Source organism: Notolepis coatsorum (assembly GCF_963971535.1).
Source record: "Notolepis coatsorum genome assembly, chromosome: 10".
In the NCBI taxonomy this organism is placed as follows: Eukaryota; Metazoa; Chordata; class Actinopteri; order Aulopiformes; family Paralepididae; genus Notolepis; species Notolepis coatsorum.
Genome location: NC_140174.1, coordinates 515,994 through 540,358, shown reverse-complemented (window position 1 = coordinate 540,358; position 24,365 = coordinate 515,994). Strand labels below are relative to the sequence as shown.

Sequence of the window (24,365 nt, the reverse complement as noted above, 5' to 3'; positions counted from 1 at the left end):
CCATCCATGATTCCTAATTCTGCCATTTGTATATTCATATATTTGCTAATGTTTGTCCTCTATTTATTTGTGCTTGTTGTGTCTATGTCATAGTTCAGTACTACATTAAAATCACCTGTACAGATTGGGACCCCTTCCCCTTCCATCGCTATGATATCAAAGATTGTTTCAAATAGATATTTCTCACTTTCTGGTGGAGCATACACATTCACTAGTGTTACCATTTGACCTTCCATTTTCCCCTTGACCATTACATACCTCCCCTCTTTATCTCTTATTTCCCTGATAATTTCAAACTTCACTGTGTTCTTAATTAGTATAGCTACTCCTCTTCTAAGGTTCTGTTTAAAAGAACTATAAAACAAATTCTCATACCCAAATCTCTTCAGCTTTTCATGTTCTTGTGATATTAGATGTGTTTCTTGTAAGAAGATAACCTGCGCCTCTTCTTTCTTAAGTTTCGTCATCACCTTACTCCTTTTGATCAGATTATTCATACCATTAACATTCAACAACATCATTTTGATACCCTTAACTTGTGTCATATTTATTTTCCAAATGTTCTCCCGTTTATGTCACATAAAATTATATTTGTGGTTGTAGCCTCTGCTATCCCTGTCTGATTTACATACTGTACATATAACCATAATAAACATTAACATCAACATTAACACTTGGTACTTCCATGGTAGTAGAGGGTCTCAGTCGTACCCCTCTTTCCCCCGCTGGCGGGTGGGGAGTAGTGGCTCTCCTAGTGAGAGGGCTCCCCCTAGTGGCTAAAAGATGCGCACTATACATGTCCAACTTGTTCTGTGTGCGACCTCTGAGCTCCGGGTCAAAAGCTCTGCATTAGTCACTTTCATGTTCCCGTCTATTTGTATTATGTGTCACGTGTAATCCTGTAGTTCTTTCATGTCCGTCTCAATATATCTCTTGAATCTGAATGTCCTTTTTTATAACTTTTGGTATAATTATCTCGTATTTACATGTAACAATGCCATAGAGAAAACACTGTCCCTGTCTCCTCTCCTCCTGCAGCGCCCAGTGAGCCCGGTCGCCTGGCCTTCAACGTCATCAGTCCAACCGTCACTCAGGTCAGCTGGGCGGAGCCTGCGGAGACCAATGGCAATATCACAGCCTACGAGGTCATCTACACACCCATTGATGATGAGATGAGTGAGTGACCGGTGATGTTCTCCTATCCCTTCTCTATCATCTGGAAGTAGTGGCCAGTGATGTTCTCCTATCCCTTCTCTATCATCTGGAAGTAGTGACCGGTGATGTTCTCCTATCCCTTCTCTATCATCTGGAAGTAGTGGCCAGTGATGTTCTCCTATCCCTTCTCTATCATCTGGAAGTAGTGACCGGTGATGTTCTCCTATCCCTTCTCTATCATCTGGAAGTAGTGACCGGTGATGTTCTCCTATCCCTTCTCTATCATCTGGAAGTAGTGACCAGTGATGTTCTCCTATCCCTTCTCTATCATATGGAAGTAGTGGCCAGTGATGTTCTCCTATCCCTTCTCTATCATCTGGAAGTAGTGGCCAGTGATGTTCTCCTATCCCTTCTCTATCATCTGGAAGTAGTGGCCAGTGATGTTCTCCTATCCCTTCTCTATCATCTGGAAGTAGTGGCCAGTGATGTTCTCCTATCCCTTCTCTATCATATGGAAGTAGTGACCAGTGATGTTCTCCTATCCCTTCTCTATCATCTGGAAGTAGTGACCAGTGATGTTCTCCTATCCCTTCTCTATCATATGGAAGTAGTGACCAGTGATGTTCTCCTATCCCTTCTCTATCATCTGGAAGTAGTGACCAGTGATGTTCTCCTATCCCTTCTCTATCATATGGAAGTAGTGACCGGTGATGTTCTCCTATCCCTTCTCTATCATATGGAAGTAGTGACCGGTGATGTTCTCCTATCCCTTCTCTATCATCTGGAAGTAGTGACCAGTGATGTTCTCCTATCCCTTCTCTATCATATGGAAGTAGTGACCAGTGATGTTCTCCTATCCCTTCTCTATCATATGGAAGTAGTGGCCAGTGATGTTCTCCTATCCCTTCTCTATCATCTGGAAGTAGTGACCAGTGATGTTCTCCTATCCCTTCTCTATCATCTGGAAGTAGTGGCCAGTGATGTTCTCCTATCCCTTCTCTATCATATGGAAGTAGTGGCCAGTGATGTTCTCCTATCCCTTCTCTATCATATGGAAGTAGTGACCGGTGATGTTCTCCTATCCCTTCTCTATCATATGGAAGTAGTGGCCAGTGATGTTCTCCTATCCCTTCTCTATCATCTGGAAGTAGTGGCCAGTGATGTTCTCCTATCCCTTCTCTATCATATGGAAGTAGTGACCAGTGATGTTCTCCTATCCCTTCTCTATCATATGGAAGTAGTGGCCAGTGATGTTCTCCTATCCCTTCTCTATCATATGGAAGTAGTGACCAGTGATGTTCTCCTATCCCTTCTCTATCATATGGAAGTAGTGACCAGTGATGTTCTCCTATCCCTTCTCTATCATATGGAAGTAGTGGCCAGTGATGTTCTCCTATCCCTTCTCTATCATCTGGAAGTAGTGGCCAGTGATGTTCTCCTATCCCTTCTCTATCATCTGGAAGTAGTGGCCAGTGATGTTCTCCTATCCCTTCTCTATCATCTGGAAGTAGTGGCCAGTGATGTTCTCCTATCCCTTCTCTATCATCTGGAAGTAGTGGCCAGTGATGTTCTCCTATCCCTTCTCTATCATATGGAAGTAGTGGCACACTCAAATATACGTTCCTCCCGCTCTCCTGCACCTTCACTTTTAGCCTGTAGACCAGTGGTTCTCAAACCTGGACCCCCGGATTTGATACACATTAGGCTGTGAACCCACATGTGATAAAGGTTTGTTTCAGGGACTAGAGTCTGTACTGAGCTTGATCCAGTGATTGTCTTACACTTAGAGTGTCTAGAGTCTGTACTGAGCTTGATCCAGTGATTGGCTTACACTTAGAGTGTCTAGAGTTTGTACTGAACTTGATCCAGTGATTGTCTTACACTTAGAGTGTCTAGAGTTTGTACTGAACTTGATCCAGTGGTTGTCTTACACTTAGAGTGTCTAGAGTTTGTACTGAACTTGATCCAGTGATTGGCTTACACTTAGAGTGTCTAGAGTTTGTACTGAACTTGATCCAGTGGTTGTCTTACACTTAGAGTGTCTAGAGTTTGTACTGAACTTGATCCAGTGATTGTCTTACACTTAGAGTGTCTAGAGTTTGTACTGAACTTGATCCAGTGATTGTCTTACACTTAGAGTGTCTAGAGTTTGTACTGAACTTGATCCAGTGGTTGTCTTACACTTAAAGTGCCTAAACTTTAGACACTCTAAGTGTAAGACAATCACTGGATCAAAAGCAAATCTACCAAGTTCATTACATACTTTAGACTCTAGACTAGAGTGTGTACTGAACTTGGTAGATGTGCTTTTGGCTTCTCTGCCCCGACCTCATGGAATACCCTGCAGGAAACTCTGAAACTAGACACTCTAGTGTCTATGGGTCGGTTTAGAACCGTAATGACCAATCAGGTCACCACGACATGCAATTGTTTTAAAATTATGACCTCTTATTATAAATTATTGCTCTTAATTATTCAGATTGTCCGATGTCTTTATATTTATATGAATGCACTATGACACTTGTGAATGTAACATCTCGATGACACTGTAAATTACCTTAACTACTCAGTGTATTTATCGGGTGTAAATAAAGATTGAATTAATGAAACTAAAGGTTCCCACACTTTGGGTCGTCGACACTCCGACGTCACGTCATGTGATCGATAGAGATTTCTCTCTTCTCAGATGCAGATTCAACTTTATTGTTGCATCTTTGTCATATTTCTCAAACAAAAAAGAGCAAGATTCTTGAGTCTTGCCCCCTTGACTTACAGCATGTCAATAAAATACACAATAGAACAATACAATACACAAAAACACAATAGAAACCAGCATAATAATGATGTATGAAAAAGGTGACTGAGAGGGGTTAATATAAACGTAAAGTACTTAACCCCTTTCACTACCACACTACAGAAGGTTAACCCTTTCACTACCACACTACAGAAGGTTAACCCTTTCACTACCACACTACAGAAGGTTAACCCTTTCACTACCACACTACAGAAGGTTAACCCTTTCACTACCACACGACAGAAGGTTAACCTTTCACTACCACACTACAGAAGGTTAACCCTTTCACTACCACACTACAGAAGGTTAACCCTTTCACTACCACACTACATAAGGTTAACCCTTTCACTACCACACTACAGAAGGTTAACCTTTCACTACCACACTACAGAAGGTTAACATTTCACTACCACACTACAGAAGGTTAACCTTTCACTACCACACAGGTTAACCTTTCACTACCACACTACAGAAGGTTAACCCTTTCACTACCACACTACAGAAGGTTAACCCTTTACTACCACACTACATAAGGTTAACCCTTTCACTACCACACTACAGAAGGTTAACCCTTTACTACCACACTACAGAAGGTTAACCCTTTCACTACCACACTACAGAAGGTTAACCCTTTCACTACCACACTACAGAAGGTTAACCCTTTACTACCACACTACAGAAGGTTAACCCTTTCACTACCACACTACAGAAGGTTAACCCTTTCACTACCACACTACAGAAGGTTAACCTTTCACTACCACACTACAGAAGGTTAACCTTTCACTACCACACAGGTTAACCTTTCACTACCACACTACAGAAGGTTAACCTTTCACTACCACACTACAGAAGGTTAACCTTTCACTACCACACTACAGAAGGTTAACCCTTTCACTACCACACTACAGACGGTTAACCCTTTCACTACCACACTACAGAAGGTTAACCTTTTCACTACCACACTACAGACAGTTAACCTTTCACTACCACACTACAGAAGGTTAACCCTTTCACTACCACACTACAGACGGTTAACCCTTTCACTACCACACTACAGACGGTTAACCGTCTGTAGTGTGGTAGTGAAAGGGTTAACCTTCTGTAGTGTGGTTGTGAAAGGGTTAACCCTGTGTCGCATGGCAGTGAAAGGGTTAACCGTCTGTATTGTCGCAGTGAATGGGGTTAACCCTTTGTCGTGTGGCAGTGAAAGGGTTAACCTTCTGTACTGTGGTTATGAAAGGGTTAACCCTTTGGTAGTGTGGCAGTGAAAGGGTTAAAACACTTCCGCCTGTGCCCCTCTCCGCACCCACAGAGCCCGCGGGAGCAGCCAAGAAGGTGAAGATCGACAGCCCGAGGAAGCGCATACTGCTGATCGAGAACCTGCAGCGCGCCCAGACGTACCAGTACAAGGTCCGGGCCCGGAACAGCGTGGGCTGGGGCCCCTTCCGAGACGCCACCATCAACCTGGGCTCGCAGCCCATCAGGCCCCTGTCCAGTGAGTGTGTCTGTGACCCGAGGGTTAGGGTTAGGGTTAGGGTTAGGGTTAGGCCTCGCAGCCCACCAGGCCGCGTAATTATTTAAGGTAACTAACTTGCGTCTAGCCTGCTTTGCTGTGGATCCTGCGGTGCGTTGGTAACAAGTTCGAATCCCTTCAATTATTATTAAAATATTCACGCCACCAGGCCCCTGTCCAGTGGGTGTGTCTGTGGTCCACCAGGCCCCTGTCCAGTGAGTGTGTCTGTGGTCCACCAGGCCCCTGTCCAGTGAGTGTGTCTGTGGTCCACCAGGCCCCTGTCCAGTGAGTGTGTCTGTGGTCCACCAGGCCCCTGTCCAGTGGGTGTGTCTGTGGTCCACCAGGCCCCTGTCCAGTGGGTGTGTCTGTGGTCCACCAGGCCCCTGTCCAGTGGGTGTGTCTGTGGTCCACCAGGCCCCTGTCCAGTGAGTGTGTCTGTGGTCCACCAGGCCCCTGTCCAGTGAGTGTGTCTGTGGTCACCAGGCCCCTGTCCAGTGAGTGTGTCTGTGGTCCACCAGGCCCCTGTCCAGTGGGTGTGTCTGTGGTCCACCAGGCCCCTGTCCAGTGAGTGTGTCTGTGGTCCACCAGGCCCCTGTCCAGTGAGTGTGTCTGTGGTCCACCAGGCCCCTGTCCAGTGGGTGTGTCTGTGGTCCACCAGGCCCCTGTCCAGTGAGTGTGTCTGTGGTCCACCAGGCCCCTGTCCAGTGGGTGTGTCTGTGGTCCACCAGGCCCCTGTCCAGTGGGTGTGTCTGTGGTCCACCAGGCCCCTGTCCAGTGAGTGTGTCTGTGGTCCACCAGGCCCCTGTCCAGTGAGTGTGTCTGTGGTCCACCAGGCCCCTGTCCAGTGAGTGTGTCTGTGGTCCACCAGGCCCCTGTCCAGTGGGTGTGTCTGTGACCCAACCAGTGGCGTGCACAGATGGGGCCGTAGGGGGGGCTTGAGCCCCTGCCCTTTTGCCCCAAGTGTCCTTCCCACTTTTTTTTTCTTTTTCTTTCAAATATGAAGACGGAAATGTATACTACTATACCCCTACTATTACCCCAAATGCTACTATTTGGGTTGAGCCCCTGCCACCCAAATTGTCTGTGCACAGCCCTGTAAACAACTGCAATCACTTGTAACAATTGCCCCGTAGTGCAAGGAACAGACGGCAACATTCACTGATTTGAGAATGGAAATAGTCGACTAACAAATTCTTGGTCGACTTAAAAGGTGCTGTAAGTGGTGTTTTTTTCTTTGTTAAAGGGGAACTATCTTACTGTTTCTTTCACTATTTGGGCAATTTGACACAATTCCTGTGAGTCTATGGAGCACATCTGTACGTATTTATTATTTCTTTTAATGCATTGTTTTGTATTTCTAATAAAGTACTCTAAAGCAGCATTTTTCCACTTCAAGATTTCAAGCTGTTTGTGGCTGGGCTCCGCCCATACTATTTGAGTGACAGACCCGCACCTGTAGCTCCGCCCATACTACTCTACTAACGTCAAAGTGAACCTAAGGGGGCTTTCTCACTAACCATTCGGGGTCAAATCACAGCCCAATCGCACCAAAATAGGCTGTGATCGTCCTACGGAGAACGCTCCCCCCCCCCCGTCACCGGGGACGCTGATTCACTCCAAACCTGGACCGCTGGAATAGGTGGTTCCGGGTGCGCGCCAGTGGGAGCGGGGAGCGTGGTGTACGAGCTTGTACCAAAACACGGAAGAGGCTTCTGTATCAACTTGCTGACACACACAACGTCATTACTGTAATGCATTCATGCTTGCTTGAATTTTGGGCAGATAAAAACATACAGCAACAACTGGACAATACCCACAAAAACTATATTTATGGGCAATTTGGCGAGTTCAGAGAACTTCAGACCTCAACCAAACAAGCATGTTAGCATGTTAGCGTTAGCTTAGCGTTAGCGTTAACCCTGGAAAACGCTCAAAGCGGACTCCACCACACCAGTTCCATTCGTGAGAAAAGGGGGGTGGGTTATATTGACAAGGCTTGACAACAGAGGTTCAAATATAACTTCATATTTATTGGTTATTTGTTTCTTTATATCAGCATCCAGTTTCCACCACCGTATGTTAAACTCTTCCTGTGTTGACGTTAGAGCGTGACATCATCGCTACGGCAGCTTACACGCTCAAAACGCAAACCGTAAACAAAACCCGGAGCGCACCAAGACTGCAGTGTGTACGCAAACTAGAGGGGGGAGAGGGAGGGGGGGGGAGTTCACACCCAAGGACGGAGCGGAGCTGATTCGACCCCGAATGGCTAGTGAGAAAGCACCCTAATACACAAACAAATATGGCAAATTTTACCAAGATAATACTACTTACAACACCTTTAAGACCAAACTCACTGGATTAGATGACTAAGAGGGAGCAGCCCTACTTAAGTTTACACCCTAATCTCTCTTATTTTAGGTTTATTACCTTCTCTTGTTTCTCCCCCTCCAGTTCCCATCATTCCAGACATCCCCATCGTGGACGCCGAGGCGGGAGACGAGTACGACAGCTATCTGATGTACAGCAACGAGGTGATGAAGTCCCCGGCGGGATCCAAGACGCCCAGTGTCTCCGGTGAAGGTGAGCGTCCTGAACCAGCCCTGAACCGCCCTGAACCACCCTGAACCGCCCTGAACCGCCCTGAACCGCCCTGAACCAGCCCTGAACCGCCCTGAACCGCCCTGAACCAGCCCTGAACTGCCCTGAACCAGCCCTGAACCGCCCTGAACCGCCCTGAACCAGCCCTGAACCGCCCTGAACCGCCCTGAACCGCCCTGAACCGCCCTGAACCGCCCTGAACCGTCCTGAACCAGCCCTGAACCACCGTGAACCAGCCCTGAACCAGCCCTGAACCGCCCTGAACCAGCCCTGAACCGCCCTGAACCAGCCCTGAACCGTCCTGAACCAGCCCTGAACCGCCCTGAACTGCCCTGAACCGCCCTGAACTGCCCTGAACCAGCCCTGAACTGCCCTGAACCGCCCTGAACCGCCCTGAACCGCCCTGAACCGCCCTGAACCGCCCTGAACCGCCCTGAACCGCCCTGAACAAGCCCTGAACCACCGTGAACCAGCCCTGAACCGTCCTGAACCGCCCTGAACCACCCTGAACCGTCCTGAACCAGCCCTGAACCAGCCCTGAACCAGCCCTGAACCACCCTGAACCGCCCTGAACCAGCCCTGAACCGTCCTGAACCGCCCCTGAACCGCCCTGAACCGCCCTGAACCGCCCTGAACCGCCCTGAACCAGCCCTGAACCGCCCTGAACCGCCCTGAACCGCCCTGAACCGCCCTGAACCGCATCAATACTAACACCTCAGAATGAACCAGTAGTGTAAAGTCATGCCCTGCTAAATATTCCATCCTGTAAATTATTCAACAATGTATTGTTATTTTTATTCTAATTAGTGTATATACCTGACCACATTGTGCACAGTTATACAGCCCTGGCCTATTCCTATTTAAATTTTACAATTATATTCTATTCTATTGTGCTTCGATGTTAATTTGGTTTATATTCCATTTAATTTCATTCCACCTTTTAAATTTTTTTATTCTACCATAATTGTCTGTCCGTCAACGTCGCACCAAAAACAACCAAATCAAAGACCTTTCTGTTTCTGATGCCGACACTGTAAACTACTAAGGAGTGGGTTTTATTCACTGGGAAGGTGCTTCTGGGAGGGGAGGCCGACTGTAAACTACAGATGAGTCGGTCGCAGTCAACCAGCACCTGCTAACAGGTCTGACCCTTTAGCTCAGCTGGTTAGTGTAAACTACAGTCAACCAGCACCTGTGTAAACTACAGTCAACCAGCACCTGCTGACAGGTCTGACCCTTTAGCTCAGCTGGTTAGTGTAAACTACAGTCAACCAGCACCTGCTGACAGGTCTGACCCTTTAGCTCAGCTGGTTAGTGTAAACTACAGTCAACCAGCACCTGCTAACAGGTCTGACCCTTTAGCTCAGCTGGTTAGTGTAAACTACAGTCAACCAGCACCTGCTGACAGGTCTGACCCTTTAGCTCAGCTGGTTAGTGTAAACTACAGTCGACCAGCACCTGCTAACGGGTCTGACCCTTTAGCTCAGCTGGTTAGTGTAAACTACAGTCGACCAGCACCTGCTAACAGGTCTGACCCTTTAGCTCAGCTGGTTAGTGTAAACTACAGTCAACCAGCACCTGCTAACAGGTCTGACCCTTTAGCTCAGCTGGTTAGTGTAAACTACAGTCAACCAGCACCTGCTGACAGGTCTGACCCTTTAGCTCAGCTGGTTAGTGTAAACTACAGTCAACCAGCACCTGCTGACAGGTCTGACCCTTTAGCTCAGCTGGTTAGTGTAAACTACAGTCAACCAGCACCTGCTAACGGCTCTGACCCTTTAGCTCAGCTGGTTAGTGTAAACTACAGTCAACCAGCACCTGCTAACAGGTCTGACCCTTTAGCTCAGCTGGTTAGTGTAAACTACAGTCAACCAGCACCTGCTAACAGGTCTGACCCTTTAGCTCAGCTGGTTAGTGTAAACTACAGTCAACCAGCACCTGCTAACAAGTCTGACCCTTTAGCTCAGCTGGTTAGTGTAAACTACAGTCAACCAGCACCTGCTAACAGGTCTGACCCTTTAGCTCAGCTGGTTAGTGTAAACTACAGTCAACCAGCACCTGCTAACAGCTCTGACCCTTTAGCTCAGCTGGTTAGTGTAAACTACAGTCGACCAGCACCTGCTAACAGGTCTGACCCTTTAGCTCAGCTGGTTAGTGTAAACTACAGTCAACCAGCACCTGCTAACGGGTCTGACCCTTTAGCTCAGCTGGTTAGTGTAAACTACAGTCAACCAGCACCTGCTAACAGGTCTGAACCTTTAGCTCAGCTGGTTAGTGTAAACTACAGTCGACCAGCACCTGCTAACGGGTCTGACCCTTTAGCTCAGCTGGTTAGTGTAAACTACAGTCAACCAGCACCTGCTAACAGGTCTGACCCTTTAGCTCAGCTGGTTAGTGTAAACTACAGTCAACCAGCACCTGCTAACCTCTGACCCTTTAGCTCAGCTGGTTAGTGTAAACTACAGTCAACCAGCACCTGCTAACAGGTCTGACCCTTTAACTCAGCTGGTTAGTGTAAACTACAGTCAACCAGCACCTGCTAACAGGTCTGACCCTTTAGCTCAGCTGGTCAGTGTAAACTACAGTCAACCAGCACCTGCTAACAGGTCTGACCCTTTAACTCAGCTGGTTAGTGTAAACTACAGTCAACCAGCACCTGCTAACAGGTCTGACCCTTTAGCTCAGCTGGTTAGTGTAAACTACAGTCAACCAGCACCTGCTAACAGGTCTGACCCTTTAGCTCAGCTGGTTAGTGTAAACTACAGTCAACCAGCACCTGCTAACGGGTCTGACCCTTTAGCTCAGCTGGTTAGTGTAAACTACAGTCAACCAGCACCTGCTAACAGGTCTGACCCTTTAGCTCAGCTGGTTAGTGTAAACTACAGTCAACCAGCACCTGCTAACGGGTCTGACCCTTTAGCTCAGCTGGTTAGTGTAAACTACAGTCGACCAGCACCTGCTAACAGGTCTGACCCTTTAACTCAGCTGATTAGTGTAAACTACAGTCACCCAGCACCTGCTAACGGGTCTGACCCTTTAGCTCAGCTGGTTAGTGTAAACTACAGTCAACCAGCACCTGCTAACAGGTCTGACCCTTTAACTCAGCTGATTAGTGTAAACTACAGTCACCCAGCACCTGCTAACGGGTCTGACCCTTTAACTCAGCTGATTAGTGTAAACTACAGTCAACCAGCACCTGCTAACAGGTCTGACCCTTTAGCTCAGCTGGTTAGTGCGGTCGCCAGGTTACACTACATCAGCTATATATATCTGCCCCTTCTTCTCCACGGGTCTCTGTCACCAGACGTGTGTTCGCCAGCTGCTCTTTTGTCTGAGCGGCTCGTGTGCAGATGGGTTGGTTTTGTTTTCACACACCCCTCTCTGGAGTGGGAGCCGTTACCCTCAATGTGGATCTAATTACTGCCGTTTTTTAATCCCCCAGCATTCCAGTGTTTCTTTCTCTATCGCTTTGCTCTCTCGTCTCCAGAACGTGGTTCTGTGCGCTGGTTGAGGGCGGGTCCCCAGTGCCGGGTCCAAATAATGAAATCTTGAGTTTCAGTTTTAAGAGAAAGAGGGGGAGGGTCACCGTCGGGGGTGGGGTGGGGGGGGGTCTGTTCGCCTCTCCTCCCCCCTCTCTCTGTGTGTCTCTAAGAGATAAGAGATTAATTGTCTTCCTCTTTTACACGATATGATGATGAAATCAGGAACAGTGCCGTTGTGTCCCTCGTCTCCGTCCGTCTGACATGTTTTCTACAGACAAGGCCGCCACAACGCCCCTCAGGCCACGCCCTTCAGGCCGCCACAACACCCCTCAGGCCACGCCCTTCAGGCCGGTACCAGAGCGGAGCGCTTCATGATCACAAACCAACCCCCCCCCCCCCCCACCCCCGTCCTCAGCTCAGGCTCATGATTACACTTCCTCCTTCATACCTGTGATCCAATGAATCCCAGTTCCAACTGTAAGATCAACACTTCTGGTAGATTTAGTATCAGTTTTCTTTTGTATCTGTCCATGTTGTTTCAAATGGTTCATTGTAAAATATATATATATTAAATAAAAAGCTGCACCAAGCCCATCCATATACATCGTCCCCCTGCCAACCTGTCCTCCGCCTGCTTGTCCTGTCCTGTCCCCTCCCCTCCGATCACAAAGGCTGGAAGTTTGTCAAGTTGGTGGGGTCCGAGCTGGATCTCCGCCAGGTGTCCTGGAGGAAGGCGGTGGACGTGATCCACCTCCAGCGGCTCAGCACCGACACCGAGGCCAGCTCCGACACTGAGGCCCCCCGCCCCGGCCACGCCCCGGCACTCACCCCCCCGCCAGGTGAAGCCCGCCCCGGCCACGCACCTGCACTCACCCCCCCGCCAGGTGAAGTCCGCCCCGGCCACGTGCCTGCACACACGCCCCCGCCAGGTGAAGCCCATACAGGCATGCGCGTCAGACAACATGGCCACCCACCGCGCACAGCCAGCCAGGCTCCCGGCAAAGCAAGAGTGTTTTCTCTCTTACTTACTTACTTATCCTCTTCGTCCCGGTTGGGGCATAAGGCCGCAATCATACACTGCCACTGAATCCTGTCTCGTGCTTTGGCCTGCGCTTCGTCCCAGGAAAGACCCATCTCCTTCAGCTCCATCATCACTGTTCTTCGCCAGGTGTTCTTTGGTCTGCCCCTCTTTCTCTTCCAAACTGGGGTCCATCTCAAGGCAACTTTGGGTAACCTTTCATTGGGCATTGGGCATTGTTTTCTCTCTGCCCTCGTAATTTTCTCCAATGGGAATTGGGAATCATCCTCGACAGGCTTTAATCAGACAGCGTTGGGCTTCATTCCTTGCCCCCCTAGGTGACACCTATCCCACCTATCGCGCCTATCATCCCTGAGCCTTGCGCGCCTGACCCTCCCGCCGCCTACCCCCGTCCTGAGAGGGGCCCGCCTGGCATCAACTGCCCCACCTGCAGTTGATGGTGTCCTGGGCAGGCTTTTCCTCCTGGTGCCTGTCTCTGTCTCTGTCCTCTCTACGTCCCGCCGGGGAGGTGTTGGTCTGGACGCAGCTTGTAGAACGTGTCTAGTGGCTGATAGGGTGTGTCTGGAGGCTGATAGGGTGTGTCTGGAGGCTTTGTGATCACTGAGGGGGGGGGGGGGGGGTATGTACCTCAGTGCATATCTCCATTTCAGCGCTGCCGGTTTATTGGATGATATCTTGTTCTGTGGTTGTTGTTGTTGTCTTGTTTTCTGCCATGGCTGGTTTTTAACCTTTGAAACGCCTGAATGATCTTTTTTTGTGGGTTTGATTTTTACAAAGTTGGATCTGGTTCCAGAGGTGTGTGTTTCTCTGCTCAAAAAGGAACACGCCAACATTTGGGGGAAATTAGCTTACCGTCTTCTCCAGAGAGAGACGAGAAGATAGAGACCAGTTTCCTCTCTGTGCGTTCAGTAGAAAAGCTATCTGGCTGCACGTTAGCCTAGCTTAGCACAATGAATGGAAGCGGACAGTGCCGGTTAGCCTAGAGGCATTGTCCAACTAACACCTCTCCCGAAGGCTAACCTGCACTGTCCGCTTCCATTCATTGTGCTAAGCTAGGCTAACGCTAGCTTTCTACTGAACGCACAGAGAGGAAACTGGTCTCTATCTTCTTGTCTCTCTCTGGAGAAGACGGTAAGCTAATTTCCCCAAATGTTGGCGTGCTCCTTTGAGCGTTGGGGTCTGTCCCTGTTGTGAACTCTTATTGATATCTCTCTCTCAGATCAACTGATGAACGGGAGGTGGGACCAGAGCTTCATGTTCGCAGGGAGCCGCAACATGTCGGCGTCCTCCTCTCCCATGTCCACCCTGAGCTCCACCTACAGGATGGGAGGAGGAGGAGGCTCCATGAACACCACCACCACCACCACCGAGACCAGCGCCACCTACATGTCGGGCGCAGGTGAGACGGCGGAGAACGTTTGGGTGGGAAACCCATAGGGCTGAGCTTTGATTTTTTTTTTTATTCGAAGCTTCGGGGCCGAGATTCGATTTTAATTTGAAGCTTCGAGATTAAAAAAATATATATATATATCATAAATATTATTATTATAATTTTTTTTTATATGTTGTGGGACTTGTACAGCACTTTGTTCAACGTTGTCAGTGCTGTAAAGTTTAAACCTTTTGAAATCTTAGACAAACAAAACACTTTGCTTTCATGAAATATTGTAAGCCGTCATTTGAGGCTTTATAAAAGCAGCACAATGAACACAAATCTGTCAGTGCCGAGTCCGACCTCGTCTTAAATAACAAACAGCATTGCTTGTTGTACTTAACACTTTCAGTGCCACCAGGGGGCGCACGACTTAGTGCTTGAATGCCACCATCGGCACTAATGTTAATGTTAATATCGCCTAATCTATGTTTTAAATTATGGCTATGTGTCTAATCTGCCCGTTGCTTATCAAAGAATCATTTTCCAGTCAGTGCTGTCAAGGCAGATTGGTTTTTTATCGCTTCATTTCCGTTTGAGAGCATTTTGAAAAGCACACGTTTTGAGGTAAAAAACAGCCCATTCTGGGCCATTCTGTGATAATCGTCTTTTACTGGAATATTCCAGAACGTTGATATTTGTCGGCCTATTTATGAATCGTTTTCAAATAAACACTAGATGATCAATATTATACGTACACGCACGCACATTCGAGGCGCGCGCTAATAATAGCCTGCATAGGCACGCGGAGGCATTTTCATAGGCACAGGGGGCAGCATAAAAAAATTTAAATAAAAAATTTAAATATTATAGTGAAATATTTTGCACTGTTGTCGCATTTATCTTGTTGAAATCCTCCCACAGGTTCTTTTTACTACCACATATTTAATTGAGACCCATTATTTGTTTATTATTTCAATTTAGCTGGAAATACATTGCTACATCATTCAGTAACATTTGCAGAGCCTTATAACAAAAATATTATTACGGTCACCATTGTGACCAGTGGGATTAATCAACAAATTTAATTATTTATTTTTCTATTTCATTGAACATTGCACATGTTAAAAGCCATATTTTTTACTCAAAATGTGAGTATTACCAAGTCAACTTGTGTTCTTAAAACAATGACAATAAACATAGTTTTATTAGGTTGAAATAATGTGGTTGTGTACTTATTTTTCTGTTAACTTATTATGGATTGAAAACTGAAAACCTTAATGCACAGTAACTGAACTCATGTTTTTAAGTTCTGGTAACTTATTATTATTTATTTTTTTACAGTGTAGTCTTGCGATCAATCAAAACGTATTTACACGATATACCTCACATTCACCCTCCATTCACATCCTGGTGTTCTCCTGGTGTTCTCCATTAGGCCTGTAGGTGGAGCTATGACAGCACACATACAGTACACACACTGATGGTGTGTGATGTGTCCAAAAATGAATGGGCAAATGTGAGTGAAATGGTCGCACTGTATGCAGCTGTTTGTCTGCATTGCACTCCCCCGACCCCCCAACTCAGATTTAGGGTTGATACAAGCATCATAATAATATTGTTAATAATAACAATAACAATAATGATGTAATAATGTAAAAATTATCATTAAAAAGACCCGATTATGAGAGAAAAAAATGTACGATGCATGGAATATTGTTGAGGCACACTAGTTACAACTATATTTCAAACAGGCATGTCAAAAAGGTTGCTGACCCCTGGTGTATACAGTAGAAATCATGCTTGCCGCGGCTCAGAGTCTCCAGAATGAACTCTGGTAACCCCGGCTGCATCAGTGGACTGGAAAATGTGGACTGGAATATTTTTTTTTCCCCCATCCATTTTCATTGAGTCCATTCCAAAATCCCTGATGTCATCTGGGAGACGATAGGGGGCGCTTTTTTCACATCTGATCGCCGGCGGCCCTTGGGTAGGCTAGGGTAGGCTTGCGTGATGCAATATGATTTCAGATCGCTAAAAGAAATAATAAAAATAAATTCCGAGAAATCTCGTGAGTGGCTTTCAACGTAACTATTATAAATCCGAGAAAAGCCGTGAGTGGCAGTCAAAGTGTTAACAAAGAGAGGCAGAGTTGATTTAGCAAAACAATTTAAAATAATAATAATAATACATTTTTATTTTTTTATATATTCGAATTTTATTTTCATATTCGAATCCCAGGCACATCGAACGAAGCTTCGAAGCTTCGAAGTATTTAAGACAGCGCTAGAAACCCAGGGTAACACCGTCCTCCTCAGTCGATGGCCCCTGAACCTCTCTGTATGACCTCCCAAATACATGCGTGTCAATCTGAACAGCCACCATGACCTCGACCTATCTCACCCAGCAGCCACCATGACCGTGACCTATCTCACCCAGCAGCCACCATGACCTCGACCTATCTCACCCAGCAGCCACCATGACCTCGACCTATCTCACCCAGCAGCCACCATGACCCTGACCTATCTCACCCAGCAGCCACCATGACCTCGACCTATCTCACCCAGCAGCCACCATGACCGTGACCTATCTCACCCAGCAGCCACCATGACCTCGACCTATCTCACCCAGCAGCCACCATGACCTCGACCTATCTCACCCAGCAGCCACCATGACCGTGACCTATCTCACCCAGCAGCCACCATGACCTCGACCTATCTCACCCAGCAGCCACCATGACTGTGACCTATCTCACCCAGCAGCCACCATGACCTCGACCTATCTCACCCAGCAGCCACCATGACTGTGACCTATCTCACCCAGCAGCCACCATGACCGTGACCTATCAGCAGCCACCATGACGTGACCTATCTCAAGCCCTGCCCTCTTTTCTTGATCCTCCAAATACAACTGCTGCTTCCCTTGAGAAAATTCAAACTTTTACCTTTATTTAACCAGACAGGTCAATTAAGAACAAATTCTTATTTACAATGAGGGCCCGGCGAGAGGACAGGAGGGTGTATTCCAGCTGTGAGCTGGTGACTGAGGGGTGACTGGTATTACATCTACGGTGCCCACCATTCTGCCTAAGTGCCCTTGAGCAAGGCACTGAACCCCAAAACCGCTCCAGGGGCTCTGCACTGCAGGCGACCATGCGCTCTGACCTCTGACCTCTCTGGAGAAATGCATGTGTGTGAGGACTGTGTGTAACTAGGAGGGGATATGAGGACTGTGTGTAACTAGGAGAGATATGAGGACTGTGTGTAACTAGGAGGGATATGAGGACTGTGTGTAACTAGGAGAGATATGAGGACCGTGTGTAACTAGGAGAGATATGAGGACTGTGTGTAACTAGGAGAGATATGAGGACTGTGTGTAACTAGGAGAGATATGAGGACAGTGTGTAACTAGGAGGGATATGAGGACTGTGTGTAACTAGGAGAGATATGAGGACTGTGTGTAACTAGGAGGGATATGAGGACTGTGTGTAACTAGGAGGGATATGAGGACTGTGTGTAACTAGGAGAGATATGAGGACTGTGTGTAACTAGGAGAGATATGAGGACTGTGTGTAACTAGGAGGGATATGAGGACTGTGTGTAACTAGGAGGGATATGAGGACTGTGTGTAACTAGGAGAGATATGAGGACTGTGTGTAACTAGGAGGGATATGAGGACTGTGTGTAACTAGGAGGGATATGAGGACTGTGTGTAACTAGGAGGGATATGAGGACTGTGTGTAACTAGGAGGGATATGAGGACTGTGTGTAACTAGGAGGGATATGAGGACTGTGTGTAACTAGGAGAGATATGAGGACTGTGTGTAACTAGGAGGGATATGAGGACTGTGTGTAACTAGGAGAGATATGAGGACTGTGTGTAACTAGGAGAGATATGAGGACTGTGTGTAACTAGGAGGGATATGAGGACTGTGTGTAACTAGGAGGGATATGAGGACTGTGTGTAACTAGGAGGGATATGAGGACTGTGTGTAACTAGGAGAGATATGAGGACTGTGTGTAACTAGGAGGGATATGAGGACTGTGTGTAACTAGGAGAGATATGAGGACTGTGTGTAACTAGGAGGGATATGAGGACTGTGTGTAACTAGGAGGGATATGAGGACCGTGTGTAACTAGGAGAGATATGAGGACTGTGTGTAACTAGGAGGGATATGAGGACTGTGTGTAACTAGGAGAGATATGAGGACTGTGTGTAACTAGGAGGGATATGAGGACTGTGTGTAACTAGGAGGGATATGAGGACTGTGTGTAACTAGGAGGGATATGAGGACTGTGTGTAACTAGGAGGGATATGAGGACCGTGTGTAACTAGGAGGGATATGAGGACTGTGTGTAACTAGGAGGGATATGAGGACCGTGTGTAACTAGGAGGGATATGAGGACTGTGTGTAACTAGGAGGGATATGAGGACTGTGTGTCACTAGGAGAGATATGAGGACTGTGTGTAACTAGGAGAGATATGAGGACTGTGTGTAACTAGGAGGGATATGAGGACTGTGTGTAACTAGGAGGGATATGAGGACTGTGTGTAACTAGGAGGGATATGAGGACTGTGTGTAACTAGGAGGGATATGAGGACTGTGTGTAACTAGGAGGGATATGAGGACCGTGTGTAACTAGGAGAGATATGAGGACTGTGTGTAACTAGGAGGGATATGCGAAAGACGTTTTTTAAATTGCCTTGTGCACATTGACAATAAAGTCATCTTCTTTTTCTTCCTCTCTGCAGGAAGCTCACTGTCTCGCCGACAGGACATGATGATTGGAGGAGGGATGTCGGGAGGCGGGATGTCGGGAGGAGGAGGGATGTCGGGAGGAGGCGGGATGTCGGGAGGAGGCGGAGTCATGTCGGGAGGCGGAGTCTACACGAGAGACGTGGTGATGAGGAAGCGGTCCGAGAACAGGGGTTACTCGGAGGAGAACATCCGAGACTCCATTGTCATGGGAGACGCGCTGAGCAAGTTCCCCGACTTAGGTGAGAACTAAACCGCTTTGATGTATTCCAGAGTCAAGTTGAATAGAAATGAAAGAGGAACGAAAGAAGGACACTACTTTGAGAGGCCCTGGTGTAGGAAGTAGGCCAGGCCTGGACTGGCCATCTGGCATACCGGGCGGGCCGACGCATATTTGGGCCGTTATGATTTGATAAAAAAAAATATGTATTTATAAAAATGTTTATTTTTTTTTTTACTTACATTTTTTTTAATTGGTTAACGACCGGCCCACTACTACTGGGCTGGCCCAATCACATATCTTACTAAGCACCCCCCTGCCAGTCGTGCAGGTACATGACTTGACAGGTACATGAGAGGGGGCTGTGGTACTGTACATGACGGAGAGAATTTCCGGACTCGACACTGACTACAGTTGCCGTCAGCTAGGACCGGAGGGGGAGGGGCTGGGAGATGACTACCGTTGCCGTCATAGGGGGTGGGATTTTGGCGATGAGACAGTCACTTTGGCACCCCTGCAGCATAGGAGCCAGGCATACACGCGGGAGGGGGGATTGGGTATAGGGATTGGGGGTGGGGGAGCCGCTTGCCACTATTATATCCCAGAGGGCCTTCGACTCCAGCAGCTCCCTGGTTCGACCTTGGTCCAGGAATTTGTTTTGGCTGAACTGACTGGCAACATGTATCCCAGCCACGTCACTTTAAATCTGATTTGAGTAGAGTGAAATATAACTATTGATTTGAGTGGAGTGAGTGAGGGGGCTGTGGTACATGACTGAGAGGGGGCTATGGTACATGACTGAGAGGGGGCTGTGGTACATGACTGAGAGGGGGCTGGTATACATGACTGAGAGGGGGCTGGTACATGACTGAGAGGGGGCTATGGTACATGACTGAGAGGGGGCTGTGGTACATGACTGAGATGGGGCTGGTACATGACTGAGAGGGGGCTGGTACAGGACTGAGAGGGGGCTGGTATACATGACTGAGAGGGGGCTGGTATACATGACTGAGAGGGGGCTGGTATACATGACTGAGAGGGGGCTGGTATACAGGACTGAGAGGGGGCTGGTATACATGACTGAGAGGGGGCTGGTATACATGACTGAGAGGGGGCTGGTATACATGACTGAGAGGGGGCTGGTATACATGACTGAGAGGGGGCTGGTACAGGACTGAGAGGGGGCTGTGGTACATGACTGAGAGGGGGCTGGTATACATGACTGAGAGGGGGCTGGTACATGACTGAGAGGGGGCTGGCTGGTACATGACTGAGAGGGGGCTGGTACATGACTGAGAGGGGGCTGGTACCATGTATTGTGCATCATTGTAGGTCAAACCATTAAAACGTTAATTTCCACAGCAGCCATTTTGTATTTTGGTCTCTCATAAATTTCCCCCGCCTTTTAAAAAAAATACACCCCGGAAAGCGGCTAAGTGGCACAGTGGGCAAGGCGCTCGCCACTAATGCAGGAGACGCTGGGTTCGAGCCCAGCTCTCGGCATTGCTACCAGCATGGCTGGTCGTTCATACTAACACAATTGGCAGTGTTAGGGGTGGGAAGCTGGTGGGTGGGGATCAGACGTTGTGGACAGCGACTCCTACAGGTCGGTTGGTGCGCCTGTACAGCATAATCAGAAAGCGACGGGGGCGGCGTGTCCCTCCCACGCAGACCCTCGCCGCTGAGAGATCGCGCTGTGCAGGTGAAAAGATGCGACGGCTGCCTCCTCGAGTACCGGAGGGGACACGTGATGCAAGGCTTCGTCCACATTGCAGCCGGCCAGTGGGAGGCATGGCCTAACAGCGTTCGAGACAGGGGAGGGTAGAATTGGACAATACGAAATTGGGATGGGAGAAAAATAGAAAATGGGAGAAAAAGTAGATAAAAAAAATTTAAAAAAACACCCCAGCTAAATTCGTTTATTAACCCTCCTAGATGACAAATCCATTGAGAAACGAAGTGCCACAGATGACCCAACTACTAGGTCCATATCGTATCATCATAATATTATTTAAAAAATCATTAGGATAAGGGTTCCCTTGATAAAGATGCATGAAAAGGCTGTATAATATACAACACCTGTAGCTCAACTGCAAAAATAGCTTTTTTGATTTGATTAGATTTGTATTTGGAAATTAAAAACACATCATAAAAACAAATTATCTTGACCAATTTGTATTCCTGAGGATATCACCTAAAAGCATTCATTAAAACACTTATTTCCAAGGTGGTCCTCGATGGAAGACATAAAGACACAGCACATATAGCCGACTCAACTGCAAATGTTTCCTCAACTGCACAAATGTATGCCTACTTATAGGCTACAGGGAAAAACACATTCACAACAGGCAGCAACGTTTATTTTCAGCCAAGTATGGTAATAAGGTAACTATTAGGATATATATGGTATGGATTACTTACTCTTATAACCTGCTATTACTATCTGTGGTAGCTCTAGTCTCCACCTACACAAATAGTTTTTGTGCTGTCCATTGACCATGCACCTTCACGTGGTACAGTAGGCACATTAACTGTAGGTCAAACTCCCCAAACAAACAAGCATTGATTTAATTGCCATATAAATCACATACAAAGATCTAACTATTACTCCTCTCTGAACATGAATATAAAACAAGAAGGTGATCTATTAACTGTGTAAACCTCATGCAATATTCATCATTGATATTTGGATACTTGAAATCTGTATGAACTGAGTAGTTAGTATCAAATGAAATAAGTTGGAACAGCTCCATGCATTCATTGAATAAACAACTATTTGCTCATTACCAGTATGGTATTGTTTAAATTGTACAGCTTTTTGCACATCTTTGTCAGGGAATTCCAACAATTCTGGACCTGAATGTACCAGTTAATTGTAATCATCTCTCTCTCCTTATGTCTAGTCAAGCCAGGTTGTGGAGTAGGCGGCTTACTATGCAAAGCGCATGAGGCTATAATGGCTTGATTGACAGGAACAGGGCCGTTGGCAACACAGCAGGCTTGTTCATTGAAATCTTGCAGGAGCTATGCTGACTGTCGCTCTTTCTTCTCCTCTCCTCTCCTCTCCTCTCCTCTCCTCTCCTCTCCTCTCCTCTCCTCTCTCCTCTCCTCCTCTCCTCTCCTCTCTCTCCCTCTCTCTCCTCTCCCTCTCCTCTCCTCTCTCTCCTTTCCTCTCCTTTCCTTTCCTCTCCTCCTCTTTTCTTCTCTCCTCTTCTCTCTTCTCCTCTCCTATTCTCTCCTTTCTCTCCTCTCTTTCCTCCCCTCCTCTCCTCTTCTCTCTCCTTTCCTCTCCTCTCCTCTTATCTCCTCTCATTTACTCTTCTTTCCTCTCATCTTATCTCCTCTCCTCTTCTCTCCCTCTAATTTCCTCTCCACTCCTTTCCTCTTCTCTTCTCTCCTCTTCTCTCATTTCCTCTCCTTTCCTCTCATTTCCTCTCCTCTTCTCTCCTCTCATCTCCTCTTCTCTCCTCTTCTCTTCTCCTCTCGTCTCCTCTTCTCTCCTCTAAATCCTCCCATATTGTCATCTACTCCTCCTATGTTTTCCACTTGTCTCTCTTCCTCTCCTCTCCTCTCCCTCTCTTCACCCTCTGCTCCTCCTCTTCTTCTTCTTCCTCCTCCACCTCCTCCCTCTCTCTCTCCCCGTGTCTCTCCTCTCTCGCGCCCCCTCCCGCCTCTCTGCTCCGTGCGCTCTCAGGTGGGTTTGGCTACGTCGGGACTGAGGGCAGCGGTGGCTCTCAGGGTCAGTACAGCTACAGCCTGGCACAGGGCTCCAGGGCACGCACCCCCTCGTCCGACGTCAACGACGCGCTGCTGAACCTGGACAGGGTGCTGCAGGGTGAGTCACGCATTCAGGCGTACAGTGAGCGGCTGGTCAACAAGCGGCTAACAGCACCACCTGGTGGACCTTTACAGGTTGACTATCACTAACCCCCTCCACCCTCTGTCTGTCTGTCAGTTGGTTCTCTCTCTCTCTCTCCTCTCTCTCTCTCTCTCTCTCTCTCTCTCTCTCTCTCTCTCTCTCTCTCTCTCTCTCTCTCTCTCTCTCTCATCTCAGTCTACAGTACAGCCCTCTAACCCCTGGTCCCTCTCTCTCTCCCTCCCTCCCTCCCTCCCTCCCTCCCTCCCTCCCTCCCTCCCTCCCTCCCTCCCTCCCTCCCTCCCCCCCCTCCCTCCTCCCTCCCTCCCTCCCTCCCTCTCCTCCTCCCTCCCTCCCTCCCTCCCTCCCTCCCTCCCTCCTCCCCTCCCTCCCTCCTCCCTCCCTCTCTCCTCCCTCCCTCCCTCCCTCCCTCCCTCCCTCCCTCCCTCCCTCCCTCCCTCCCTCCCTCCCTCCCTCCCCTCCCTCCCTCCCTCCCTCCCTCCCTCCCTCCCTCCCTCCCTCCCTCCCTCCCCTCAGACACCACGCTGAGCCCGGGGGTCCCGGAGACCCCGACCAGGCTGGTGTTCTCCGCCCTGGGGCCCACGGCCCTGAAGGTCAGCTGGCAGGAGCCCCACTGTGAGAGAGACATCCTGGGCTACTGCGTCGTCTACCAGCTGCTCAGCGGAGGTACAGGTCTGCACCCGGGTCAGGGTCAGGGTCAGGGTCAGGGTCAGGGTCAGGGTCTTCTATCTCAGGTTGTGTGATAGTAAAGGTGTTGATTTCTCACACTATAGGATGAATCAGGGACCATAGGATGAATCAGGGCCGAAGAGAGAGACGCAGGGTAGATCGGATGAACAGGAGGAGATAGTTTATTTCACACAAGGTCAAAAACCAAAGTCCTAAAAGTCCTAATATCGAGGCCCTATATTTATACTCTTCCAGTCCTGGCATGTTACATTTATAGGCGGGTTATTTCTCATTGGTAGACTTTTACTGTATTGGAGTGACTGGTCAAGTTTTGGTGCAAGCTAGGTGTGTCTAATAATTTCTGTTAGTGCCAAATCTTTATAAACTGCGTTTCATTCTGGCTCTTGGTCTTTCCACATCTGCAGACTCCAATCCAGTTTGCGCTGGAGTCTATGAGGTTCATTTCAGGTCATGACCGAGGTTAGATTTATTCTTGTGTGTAAACCAAAATACACTAGAATATCCCCTGCACTCCTTCTGGTCCACTCTGACAGTTTGCTCAGAGGATATAAATGTCTGTGACATGGGATATGTTTTGTAATGACCTGTATCCATAAAGGTGTAATCTATTTTATATAGGGTGTGCATTATATGGCATTCTGCCACCACAATCCTCCCTTTCATGGCAATGCCATGAATATGTACTACTTATATGTACCTACCACATATATGTACTAGTGACATTTGTGTACTAGTGATTTATATGTAATAATGACTGTTAATACTTCACATGACTGAATGAATGAGTATAAACACATCACACTACACACTGACTACCAGGCACGTGCACACATAGAGGCCAAGGGGTGCTTGAGCACCTGCCTTTT

The 24,365-nt window shown here is 47.9% G+C and overlaps 1 protein-coding gene across 1 annotated transcript in view; it reads left to right on the top strand.

Annotated features, from left to right (window-relative positions):
- The window catches only part of LOC311234993 (integrin beta-4-like), a gene marked incomplete at both ends in the record, with an annotated part of 61,634 nt that extends 38,047 nt beyond the window's left edge, over positions 1 to 23,587 (top strand). Inside the window, 8 exon segments of the mRNA XM_084322303.1 lie at positions 1,039 to 1,176; positions 5,262 to 5,444; positions 7,917 to 8,045; positions 13,804 to 13,983; positions 18,709 to 18,954; positions 22,627 to 22,767; positions 23,326 to 23,475; positions 23,583 to 23,587. Coding sequence (XP_084178429.1) covers positions 1,039 to 1,176; positions 5,262 to 5,444; positions 7,917 to 8,045; positions 13,804 to 13,983; positions 18,709 to 18,954; positions 22,627 to 22,767; positions 23,326 to 23,475; positions 23,583 to 23,587 — 1,172 coding nt within the window.
- Between the last annotated feature and the right edge of the window lie 778 nt (positions 23,588 to 24,365).